The sequence below is a fragment of the Mustelus asterias genome, chromosome 5 (assembly GCF_964213995.1).
Source record: "Mustelus asterias chromosome 5, sMusAst1.hap1.1, whole genome shotgun sequence".
Lineage (NCBI taxonomy): Eukaryota > Metazoa > Chordata > Chondrichthyes > Carcharhiniformes > Triakidae > Mustelus > Mustelus asterias.
The window spans coordinates 115,746,813-115,760,411 of record NC_135805.1 but is presented as its reverse complement, the minus strand read 5'-3'; the positions used below and the strand labels follow the sequence as shown (position 1 = coordinate 115,760,411).

General features: G+C 40.9%; 1 protein-coding gene across 1 annotated transcript in view; it reads right to left on the bottom strand.

Annotated features, from left to right (window-relative positions):
- Nucleotides 1-13,599, bottom strand: part of dlgap2a (discs, large (Drosophila) homolog-associated protein 2a) — a 118,792-nt gene that overhangs the window by 85,995 nt on the left and 19,198 nt on the right. Inside the window, exon 2 of the mRNA XM_078213757.1 lies at nt 6,838-7,043. Coding sequence (XP_078069883.1) covers nt 6,838-7,043 — 206 coding nt within the window. The remainder of the gene's footprint in view (nt 1-6,837; nt 7,044-13,599) is intronic.

The following is a 13,599-nucleotide window of genomic DNA, read 5'->3' as shown; positions in this document are numbered from 1 at the left end:
GTACAGCACAGGAAACAGACCCTTCGGCCCTCCAAGCCTGTGCCACTCATTGGTCCAACTAGACCATTCGTTTGTATCCCTCCATTCCCAGACTGCTCATGTGACTATCCAGGTAAGTCTTAAACGATGCCAACGTGTCTGCCTCCACCACCCTACTTGGCAACGCATTCCAGGCCCCCACCACTCTCTGTGTAAAATACGTCCCTCTGATATCTGAGTTATACCTCGCCCCGTGACCCCTCGTGATCGTCACCTCTGACCTGGGAAAAAGCTTCCCACTGTTCACCTTATCTATAACCCTTCATAATTTTGTACACCTCTATTAGGTCTCCCCTCATTCTCCGTCTTTCCAGGGAGAACAAGCCCAGTTTACCCAATCTCTCCTCATAGCTAAGACCCTCTATATCAGGCAACATCCTGGTAAACCTTCTTTGCACTCTCTCTAAAGCCTCCACGTCCTTCTGGTAGTGCGGCGACCAGAACTGGATGCAGTACTCCAAATGTGGATGAACCAGCGTTCTATACAGCTGCAACATCAGACTCCAGCTTTTATACTCTATACCCCATCCTATAAAGGCAAGCATACCATATGCCTTCTTCACCACCTTCTCCACCTGTGCTGCCACCTTCAAGGATTTGTGGACTTGCACACCTAGGTCCCTCTGTGTTTCTATACTCCTGATGACTCTGCCATTTATTGTATAACTCCCCCCTACATTATTTCTTCCAAAATGCATCACTTTGCATTTATCTGGATTAAATTCCATCTGCCATTTCTCCGCCCAATTTTCCAGCCTATCTATATCCTGCTGTATTCTCCGACAATGTTCATCACTATCCGCAAGTCCAGCCATCTTCGTGTCATCCGCAAACTTGCTGATAACACCAGTTACACCTTCTTCCAAATCATTTATATATATCAAAATAGCAGAGGTCCCAGTACAAAGCCCTGTGGAACACCACTGGTCACAGACCTCCAGCCGGAAAAAGACCCTTCGACTGCTACCCTCTGTCTCCTGTAGCCAAGCCAGTTTTCTACCCCTCTAGTGACCTCTCCTTGTATCCCATGAGCCTTAACCTTCTTAACCAACCTGCCATGAGGGACTTTGTCAAATGCCTTACTGAAAAGGCATATAGACGACATCCACGGCCCTTCCTTCCTCAATCGTTTTTGTCACTTCCTCAAAAATCTCCACCAAATTTGTAAGGCACGACCTCCCTCTTACAAAACCATGCTGTCTGTCACTAATGAGATTGTTCCGTTCTAAATGCGCATACATCCTGTCTTTAAGAATCCTCTCCAATAACTTCCCTACCACAGACGTCAAGCTCAGTGGCCTATAATTACCTGGGTTATCCCTGCTACCCTTCTTAAATAACGGTACCACATTCGCTATCCTCCAATCCTCAGGGACCTCACCTGTGTCCAATGAAGAGACAAAGGTTTCCATCAGAGGCCCAGCAATTACATCTCTTGTCTCCCTTAGCAGTCTAAGATAGATGCCATCAGGCCCTGGGGATTTGTCAGTTTTCATGTTACCTAAAAAACCTAATACTTCCTCCCTTGTAATGGAGATTCTCTCTAACGAGTCAACAGCTCCCTCTGAGACACTCCCAGCCAACAAGTCCCTTTCCTTTGTGAATACCGATGCAAAGTATTCATTTAGGATCTCCCCTATTCCCTTGGGTTCGAAGCATAATTCCCCTCCTTTGTCCCCGAGAGGTCCGACTTTTTCCCTGACAACTGTTTTGTTCCTAACATATGAATAAAATGCCTTAGGATTCTCCTTACTCCTGTCTGCCAAGAACATTTTGTGACCTCGTTTTGCCCTTCTAACTCCCCGTTTGAGTTCTTTCCTACTCTCTCTGTATTCCTCCAGTGCTCCGGTTTCCTCCCACAGTCCAAAGATGTGCGGGTTAGGTGCATTGGCCATGCTAAATTGCCTCTTAGGATGCATAGGTTAGAGGGATTAGCAGGGCCAGTATGTGGGGTTACGGGGATGGGGCCTGGGTGGGATTGTTGTCCGTGCAGACTCGACGGGTCGAATGGCCTCCTTCTGCACTGTAGGGTTTCTATGATTCTATGACATGCCCTTGTCTACATCAACGGTGATGAAGTGGAAATGGTCGAAAGCTTCAAATTTCTCGGTGTCCAGGTAACCAGCAATCTTTTCTGGTCTCTCCATGCCAACGCTTTAGTTAAGAAGGCCCACCAATGCCTCTACTTTCTCAGGAGGCTAAGGAAATTTGGCATGTCTGCTACGACTCTCACCAATTTTTACAGATGCACCATAAAAAGCATCCTTTCCAGACATATCACAGCTTGGGATAGCTCCTGCTCTGACCAAGACTGCAAGAAACTACAAAGGGTTGTAAACGTAGCCCAGTCCATCATGCAAACCAGCCTCCCATCCATTGACTGTCTAAACTTCCCGCTGTCTTGGAAAAGTAGCCAGCATAATCAAGTACCCGGACATACTCTCTTCCACCTTCTTCCGGCAGAAGAAAGGTACAAAAATCTGAGAACATGTACCAACCGACTCAAGAACAGCTTCTTTCCTGCTGCCATCAGAGTTTTGAATAGATCTACCATATATTAAGCCGATCTTTCTCTACACCTTATATGTGACTGTAATACTATATGCTGCACCCTTTCCTTTCCTTCTCCACTATGTACTCTATGAACAGTATGTTTTGTCTGCATAGCCCACAAGAAACAATACTTTTCACTGTATCCCAACACACGTGACAATGATAAATCAAATCAAAGATTTTGAAAGAAATTGAAAGGATAGAGAGATTGGAGGAGCATAACCTTAAAATCAGGGCCAGACCATTCAGATGAGAGCTTTGGTAGAAGTGGGGGAGTCTCTCTGACAAAAAGCAATAAATGATAGCTTTTTAAATTAATTTTTAAATCTGAGATTGATGGACTTTTCTTAGCCCAGGGGTATTAAAAGATATGGAACCATGCAGCTGCTTGGAGTTAGGATGGAGGTCAGTCATGATCTCATGAAGAATAGTCTTGAGGGGCTGACTAGCCTGTTCCCATGTTGATGTTTCACTCCTCCATGCTTCTCAGCCTTTTGGCTAAGATCAAGTCTAGTTATGCGGATGCTGCACTTGGTAGTGGCCATTGGGTTGCATTTAAGCTTCATATGTTTCATATGAAGCAATTTTTAAAAGCGGTATCTCGGCCTTTTGGCTAAGATGCAAATAAGATCAAGCCTGGGGGGGGGCGGAGACGTCTGCCTACTACAATCAGCTTGGCTCATGTAGATCAGGCCCAAGACAGGGTAGAGGATCGCATACCCTGTCTTGTCAGCCTGGATCGGAAATGTCTCAACTTGTTGAGACTCTGAATTGGATTTGATTTGATTAAATTGGAAAAATTCAAAAGTGCAGATCATAATAGTGCTGTAGTACCACTTTTGGGCCAAAGGAGGTCGCAATCACCACTTGGTGGTTTCTGTATCTGCTAGCATTGACCTAACTGATTCCACTGCTTCAACAACACTCCTGTCAAATAACAACATATTCAGAAGACAAAAGCTATCCAAACATTCTCGATGCAATGTGTGAGGGGTGTTTCTACCTTACAATAGAAGGACCCACTTCATGTGCATGATGATTGCTGAAAAGCAAATGAACAATTTCCATTTTTACACCACAGATAAGAGCTGTTTTTTGCAGAGCAATGCTTTTAACATTTTTATTTAAGAGTGCATATGGTGACAGGCCCCTTTTTTCAATACATTGTTACGATGATGGATAAAAACCCTGGAATTATACAAGGAAATATTGGACATTAAAACAAAAGACGCGAGTTTCTATTATTAAAAATGGACATAGGCACCGAAAATGGCTAACAATTTATAATTAGTCACTGACGTGAATGGCTCCGGGGGTTTCTCTTTGGAACAATGGACCCCATCTCTGTGCTTTCAAACAAGGTATGGGTAAAACCATCCATTTTCGGGAAGGACAAAGATTCATACTAGCCCCTCATCTCCAAGACCATGGGTCTAATGGCCTAGACAGATTAGAACAATCCACTCCTCTTGGAATACACATACTGGGGGTTAAAAGCCTACTTTTTACCAGCCTGCACTGCTCTGTCTGTCTGTTGACTTATGTCTCTGATGTGAGAAAAGCTGCAACACTAAAGGGAATACCATAACACAGGCAGGGCCCCTGCAAAGATAGCCAGCTTTTGCAGGAACATCTAAAACTTTCTCTCTATGAAATCCGACAAGCCAACAGAAGCATTGCAGCTGGAAAAGAACTGAAATCTCTACTAAACGACAGGACACTGGAACCAAATAATTAACTATTCATCAATAGAAGTAAACAATCCCTGAAAACAATCATAACAGCTGCAACACATGATCATCTATTCCTGGCAACTCAAGGATTGTTCATTGCAACTTTTTAAAAATATTTACTTACTATTGAGCACAATTCTCATCTCTAACCTGATGAATGCAGCCACATGTGTTTTATCATTTCTCCTCTTTTAATAGTTTATATACATCTTAACTTAAGAAGGCATGGTTAAATTGGTTCCTTTTTAAGCGTAACTATTGAGTACGAAAAACTATCCAAGAGAAAGGGAACCTTATTAGATGAAACTTTTGTTGCTATCAACGGAGTGTGGGTTGAATAAAGACATGGAGCTAGTCTTTTCTCCACATCTAGGTTTGTAAACCTTGGGTGGGGGGCGTCCTTGCAGAATGGTGACAAATCAGGGTGCATCGCCCAGATCAGTAACTTTTAAGGAACCTCACCCCCTGGGGCAGTAGGAATAATATCTGCTTCTGGTTTGGGTAAAGGCCACATATCTTTGCCTTTATCCAAAATTGTGGTCTGACAATTTCTGGTCAGGAGTGCACATGAAATTCCCGCCCACCATATTAAGGCCTTAGTAACATCCTGGAAATGGGTGCATTATGGACCAATTTCTAGGCCGCCAACAACTTATGTCTAATAGTGAACTGCGCCACTTAAATGACTGCCCATAACTAACTTACAATCTTGTTGTTGCTGAATTTTCTGGTGAGCTGCTGCCTTGAGATATTTAGCATCTTTCAGTTCTGACTATGACATATCTTCTCTATGAAAAACAAATAAATGGATGATATTGAATCTTTTGATAGCAGATAAGCAGCCTATCACAAACAATGTGCACTGGCTCTTGTAGATATAAAAAGAAAAACTATGATTTCTTGATATCTATGGATGCAATAACAGCAAAGTTTAACATTAGCATTTTTCAGTGTGTTAAACATACCTTGTGTAAGTTCAGTTTCAAATAAAAAGAGAGTCCAAAATGCACAGCAGGTCAATTTTTTTAACAGATCCTACCCAAAACTTGCGTTTCTCCTTTCAAATGCTGACATGCATTGCCTCTAATTCTTGTTTCTATACTCGAGTTGTTGCTGTTTTTGACAAAATGCATAAATATACATGGAGTATTTATCACATATTTTCATTAAAATAAACACCACATTTTCTCTCACTAATTATATGCCATGTTGAACTCACTGAAGTGTTAAATGAGGACAACTCAAAAAATTCAATCACTGCACCGTCATAGTTCAGGTTTGCAGCACTGAAATATTAATTGGATCTTATATCCTGTGCTCACTGTTTCAGTGTTAGGCAGAAATATCAGAACTTCCTCAATTGATATTTTGCTTAGACTATTCATTTGGCAATCTGGGTGGAAGTGGATTTATTTTAGCTTCGGATCAGTTATTGCTGTCACTCGATGTAACTCACCCTCTTTCACAAACTCAGTAACACTTCAGGAAAATGGGAAAAAAGTACTGGATTTGAAAAAAAAAATCACTTTCTGCATTATCATTTGTTATCGTTTCCCCTCCAGCCACTGTGTACCACTTACCACCTATCATTCAGGAGCACCACCTTCCACCAACCAAATTCAACGTTTAGTGGACCATGTGCCACACACCCTCCATCATGCAGCATTTTATGAATCATGTGATGGTTTCAAGTGTCTCTATCAGTAAACCTAATGCTCAATTCCACTAATAAATAGGAACATCGGAATGTAAGAACAGGAATAAGTTATTATGCTCTTGAGCCTGCTTGGTCACTCAATTCGATTATGGTGGATTTGTATCAGAGCTCCATTTTACACGCATTAGTTCCATATCGCTTGACACCATTGCCTAAGAAAAAGCCATCGATTTCAGCTTTGAAATTTTCAATCCTGACTTTGCCTCAATAGCATTTTGGGAGAGAATGTTCCGGATTTCCCCCTGCCATCACCCTGAACAGACTAGCTCTAATTTTCAGGTTATGCCCACTCATTCTGGACTATTTCACCCAGGGAAATAGTTCCTATTTACCCTTTCAAATCTTTCATCAGCTTAAACACTTTGGAGAGGTTGCACCCTTAAACCTTGAATAGTCAAATAAATCAGGACAGTCTATGCAATCTGCCTTCATAACTTAATTCTGTTAGTTTTAATATTCTGGTGAATGTGGGCTGCAACCTCTCCAAGTCCAATATATATCATTCCTGAGGCATGCTGCCCACAACTGAATACAGTACATCACTGTTCACACCCATACACAAAGTGTGTTTCAGCTACAATTAGCTCAGTTTGTATTCTGATCCTTTTTTTGTTGCAATTTTACAATGTCATGTAAATTTCAAAGTTTTCTTTCCTCACTCTACCTTCTTAGTTATAAGTTACATATATTGCACCTAAAGTACTTCAGCGATTCAACGTAACAAGAAGCATGGGATGCAATAACTACTTGACACACACACATGCGCACGCAACTGAGAATAAAAGGAATGCTTACTTCTGATGATCTATTTTCTGACCAGCAGCTTTCATTAGCGTTTCATGCAGACTAGTAGCTTTGGGGGAACCTTTGGGGCTGGTGTCAGATTCGCCACTTTCTTCATCTCCCATTGCTTTGATATAGCTGCCACTTCTCATCCTTCGGCAAGGGATCTCGTCATCTTTGCCTCCCAGTGGATATCCTCCCCATTCATCCTGGGGGACCTGGAACATTAAAAATGCAATAACAACAGTTAATAATCGTTGTAAGTTCATTCGGATGCAGGATCCTTTGAACTTGGGAACTCTCTGGTCATTTCCAACAGAGCAGCTCATCGCTCATCATGGGGCTTGACCCTTCATCAGAGGTTTGACAGCTCTAGCTTCAATAAATTCAAAGATGAAAATGGTTCTTAATGTTGCGACATGAAGAGGAAATGAGACACTATATTAATATTAAACCTAAAAAAGCTGAACTGGTGCAAAATGAAACAAAATATTTAACAATTTTCTGGTTAAGTGGAGGCTGTTTTCCTTTGACCAGAGAAGTCTGAGGGGGGACCTAATCGAAGTATGCAACATTATGAGGGACACAGAAAGGCTAGATATGAAGGAGCTTTTCCTTTTAGTAGAGAGGTCAATAACCAGGGGGCATAGATTTAAGGTAAGGAGCAGGAGATTTAGAGGGTATTGGAGGGAAAACATATTCACCCAGAGAGTGGTGGGAAGCTGGCACTTACTGCCTGAAAGGTTGGTAAAGGTGGGAACACTCTCAACATTTAAGAAGCATTTAGATGAGCATTTAAAACACCATAGCATACAAGGCTGCAGACCAAGTGCTGGAAAATGGGATTGGATTAGATAGGTGCTTGAGGCCAGGGCAGACACAATGGACCGAAGGGATTCCTTTTGTGCTGTAAAATTCTAAATGAAGAAAAAAGACCATCTGGATTACTACCCAAAAATAAACCCTAAATTGTCTTATGTGGCACCAGTTAGTGATACATATGATTTGTAAAAGAACTGTGATTGTTGGAAATTTGAAGAATAAACAGTAAACTTCGGAAACCACAGATGCGTCAACAGCTGAAATGAAGAAAAAATACATTCCATACACAGCAATAGTTTGAAATTAGACACGAGTCAAATTGCCAATTTAAAGAAAATGCAATAACATTTGTAAGTAGGAATCAATAACACGTTTTATTTGTTTCATCCTCTGTAATTTTTGAGTATTGTTGTTTTAGGATTATATTACAAAACTGTTAGAAAGCAAGGAAGCTGATTTTGTGCATGGGGTTTTTGTGTTCTCCATCACTATTTATTCCTTTCGGTGTTGCACTTGAATATTTTTAAACTCTATTCAACAGCCTTGTGTCAACTAGATTCTGCTGTTAACTCAGTTCCAATCAATGCAGCAGAAAGCTGTCTGGAAATTTTTCTGACAGTGGGTTTGATTTGGGTCAAAATCTGTCAGAACCTAAAGAGATAATCCAGTCAAACCTATTCATGCTGGCCACAAATCTGAACCTGCCCTCTTTGGGGTTTAACTCTTCTCCACCTTTGCGCTCAACCCTTTCCACCTTTGAGCTGCATTACTCCTGCAATCATGCTCAACACAAACTTTGTAGACTATTGTTAAAGGAACCTATTGTCTAAGTATTGAGTGACAGAATTAGTAAAGTATTGCCCCTGTTACTTCCTAAATCAAAACGAGAATAATTAAGTTATGCAGACCACAGTACTCTGTAATTAGTACTGGTACTTCGAATAAACATTTTTCATATTTTGTAGCCCAAGCCAAGAGATAGAATGTTAACTTTACCTCTTCTGAAGATTGATGCCTTGTCCAGTATGTTTGACTCGGGTATACAAAGAACAAAGAAAATTACAGCACAGGAACAGGCCCTTCGGCCCTCCATGCCTGCACTGACCATGCTGCCCGACTTAACTAAAACCCCCTACCCTTCCGGGGACCATATCCCTCTATTCCCATCCTATTCATGTACTTGTCAAGACGCCCCTTAAAGGTCAGTATCGTATCCGCTTCCACTACCTCTCCCGGCAATGAGTTCCAGGCACCCATTACTCTCAGTGTAAAAAATCTGCCTCGTACATCTCCTTTAAATGTTGCCCCTCGCACCTTAAACCTATGCCCCCTAGTAATTGACTCTTCCACCCTGGGAAAAAGCTTCTGACTATCCACTCTGTCCATGACTCAATATTATGTACTCTGGTCACAATCCAGTTCATAGGGAATGAAGTCATATTTATGAGTGATATTTGACTTGGGGCAAACAAAAATATCTTATTAAAATCTGAAAACGTAAGTGGTATTTTTAAATTGCAAGTTTTTAAAGCAGCAATTGACATTAGTGAATGGATTGCTGCATTTGCCATTGTTTAAACTCAATTACAGAACTTGGGATGAGCATTTTTGTTCAGAAACAACTGATTACTGGCCCACAACCTGAAAAAGTGGAAAAACCAAATTGCACAAACTGTGATGTACCATCATATATGACCTCTAAACCCCAAGAAAGTCAAAGAACATTGCTGACATGGAAAATATATCATGAGGAGCAATGAATCACAGAGCCACGGGACATTCTACAATTTACACAGATGATTTGGAGTTGGGGACCAAGTGTCGAGTCAAAATTCGCAAATGACGCTAAGATGTGTGGCAGAGCAAAGTGTGCAGAGGACAGTGAAAGTCTGCAAAGGGATATAGATAATCTAAGTGGGTGGGCAAGGGTCTGGCAGATGGAGTACAATGTTGGTAAATATGAGGTAATCCATTTTGGTAGGAATAACAGCAAAATAGACTATTATTTAAATGGTAAAAAAATTGCAGCATGCTGCTGTGCAGAGGGACCTGGGTGAGCTTGTGCATGAATCACAAAAAGTTGGTTTGCAGGTGCAGCAGTAATTACGAAGGCAAATGGAATTTTGTCCTTCATTGCTAGAGGGATGGAGTTTAAAAACAGTGAGGTTATGTTGCAGCTGTATAAGGTGCTGGTGAGGCCACACCTGGAGTACTGTGTACAGTTTTGGTCTTCTTACTTGAGAAAGGATATACTGGCACTGGAGGGGGTGCAGAGGAGATTCACTGGGTTGATTCTGGAGTTGAGAGGGTTGGCTTATGGGGAGAGACTGAGTAAACTGGGACTATACTCATTGGAATTTAGATGAATGAGGGGAGATCTTATAGAAACATAAGATTATGAGGGGAATAGATAAGATAGAAGCCGAGCGGTTGTTGCCACTGGCGGATGAAATTAGAACCAGGGGGCACGGCCTCAAAATAAGGGGGAGCAGATTTAGGACTGAGCTGAGAAGGAACTTCTTCACCCAAAGGGTTGTGAATCTGTGGAATTCCTTGTCCAGTGAAGCAGTTGAGGTTACCTCATTGAATGTTTTTAAGGCAAGGATAGTTAAATTTTTGAACAGTAAAGGAATTAAGGATGATGGTGAGTGGGCGGGTAAGTGGAGCTGAGTCCACGAAAAGATCAGCTATGATCTTATTGAATGGCAGAGCAGGTTTGAGGGGCCAGATGGCCTACTCCTGCTCCTAGTTCTTATGTTCTTATTCTAATAGTAGCAGATTTTGTGCAATGTTCCTTTAGCCTGGTGTCATGGTATAATTTTAGATGTTGGCCATACAGTTTCCATAGAGGCATTATATGAGGATGGATTATATGGAATAAAAACAAATAATCCAATGTAGACCATTTCTCAATTTATGCTCAGTCTTGAGTCAACTTTCAGCAACTCACCTTTAGCCAACAATGAGCCTTAAGAGGTAAGTGAACTTGCTCAGAAAAGATTAGCTTGAAGCACAATGGCATACATTATCTTCTAGGTTTCACCAACTTCAAGATAATTACCAGTTAAATGATAGTTTAAAAATAACTTCCTCCCTTCATAAGCAATCAAGCAGCTGGTAGGGTGTTATCCATTACTTATTATGGCATGGAGAACAATATGAAAAGAGAGAATAGAGAGAATGCATAAGAGTTCTGAAAAGAGTAAAGGTTGGAAGACTTTGGCGATAGTCTATCAACACCCATAATGATAATTTATATTATTTGTTTACAGATGTAGATCTGTTGTGTATTTCTGTAATTCCTGTCTGTATTTGAGATTTGCAATGTTTGCAGTTTGAAATTTATAAGCACAAACATGCCCCTATCAGATTTTTGGATTGGTTTTGTAGTTCCGGTCCCAGAATTAAGAACACTGCTTTGTTAGTTGAAGTTCATGCATTTACGAGAATCAGTTCAATTATTTTCTGGCTAGCCATTAAGTTTGGGTTCAACTTGTCTAAAACGTGAAACAATTATCCGCTGAATATACAGTGCACATGTCTCCTCCGTTTCCATATAAAAATATAGGGCTTTGTTAGATATGGAAATTCATTTATTCATTTGGTGTTGTATATACTTAGTCATTTTGCCAAGAACATTTAAAGGTATCTCCTGAAAAAGACTTTAATGCTATATAACGAAAGGAAGGTATTCGTCAATCATGGAAATTGATGAGTCTATTGGTTAGTACGACTACAGCTTTCCACAACACCATCTAATATTGCAAGATATCCACTGATCTGTAAATTGAGAATACTACATTTAGATAGCAAACAATCAAAAGCTCTCTCCTGGACATATCACAGCAACTCATGAAGCCTTCTACATTTCAAACCAATCAACAGGTGGTTTCAATGCCTGTGGAACATAAAATGAACATTATAACATGGGTATCAAGGTTGGTGGTCTAGTTATGTGCCATTCCACTATCGAAGAAAGGTATTTGAACTGAAACGCTGGGCCAGATCTTCAGGTCTCCGGATGGTCGTACCTCAGAAGTACCCAATAAGATGCACTACAGGACCACTCAAAAGTCCCAGTGCAAGGACTGAACCAAAGTTTCAATAGAATCCATAGAATCCCTACAGTATAGAAGGGAGCCATTCACCCATCGAGCCTACACTAACAATAATCCCACCCAGCCCTGACCCCTGTAACCCCACGTATTTACTCTGACAGTAAGAGGTAATTTAGCATGTCCAATCAACTTAACCTGCACTTCTTTGGACTGTGGGAGGAAACTGGAGCACCTGGAGGAAACCCATGCAGACATGGGGAGAATAAACTCACCACAGATAGTCACCCGAGGCCAAAATTGAACCTGGGTTCCTGGCGCTAACCACTGTGCCACCATGCCAGCCTTCAACCTCTGATGGGCAATTTCCTTGTGCTCTGGGACATCCTAAAAAGACTGCCACAAAGTTGCAGATATTGGAGGGTTCCGACTCACATATATGCACAGCTATCCAGGAAATATTTGACAGGAATAAAAGACATCTAATTCCTGGGTAACTGCATAATTGATTTCCCTTCCACTCCCAAATGCTCACTGCATCCTCCTGGTCCCCACCACGACTCCCCCATTCTCTTGACTCTCCTCCAACCCCATGACTTTTCAACCTCCATGGCCCTCTAACACACCGCCCAACCCTCTGACCTCCCAGAAACCATCACTGCTAGTCAATATTTTGATTGGTGAGCATTCGAACTGAGACAAGCAAGAAGACTTTTCACACAAAGTGCTAGAAATATCCATTACTTTGAATGCAAGTTATTATTTATAGATAGCTGGGCTTCTGACTGTAGGCTATGAATATCTGCATATTTTAACTCTAGGGAAAAGGAGTTGTCATTTCCTTGGCAGAGGAAGATTCTAAAAAGTACATATATTATTATTCGATGTGACTAAACGAAGGCTTATCCAGGCATGAACAAAAAGTACAAAGCCAGCAATTCAGTTAAGAGCAGCCAAATGAACTCAAAGTTCAACCATGCATTTATTCCTCAGACCTGATATGCATGAACAAGTGACTCAGCACTAAAAAGATTATGACTGGACTGGTGATAACTTCATAGGAATGTCCCAAACCTTTTGACAAGAGCACCACAGGGAATGCCACACTGCAGTATTTATCAAACTTTTGATTGATAATAATAGTGACAACATGATTTTTTTTTCTCAAGGCATTGCAATCAGTATCAACCTTGAAGAACTAATTACCCATCAAGGCAAGGCAACTCAGGGCTGCTGATGGTAGCGATATCATTCAAAATAATTTTGTCACTATAGCAACAAAGCATCTATTATTTTTACGTATTATATTGCTAAAGATAAAGTAAGGTTCAGATCTGAATTTAATAAAGAGCTACACTTTTGACGTCTGTTCTTTTTAGAATTTATAGTGTGATTCTGAGTGCAAGCATAACTTTTCCCGATCAATGTTTAACATAAAATAAGAGGCTTTCAGATCTTTTCTATTTTTAGGTATTTGCTTCAATTATCCAATCTACATGTGTTTCTGGTGGTTTTGATTACTTGATTAATCCAATATTCGTTATTATGTAATCACACATCAGATGGAATAAGCCTAGATTTTCTTTTGTGCCATGTCCCTTTAAGAGCCAAATAGGCTGGGGGACATTTTAAGGAGGGTTTATTGAATTTCTGATTATGACACCATTAGGTTAAAAAAAATGCTTTCGGTTGCCATGGGGATGAACCACTAAGAAGCAATGGGTAAATAGAAAGCTAATTGCAGTGGGGTGCAGTCAGCCTGTTTTTTTTCCTGTTTGGCAGTTCAGAACACTGGGAATTTATGCATGGAGAAAACATGCAAAGCTCTCTCCAAGTGGAACTGTTTTCTGTATGGCAGTTGTTGTACAGAACCTGATGTTGAACCAGATCTCTGATA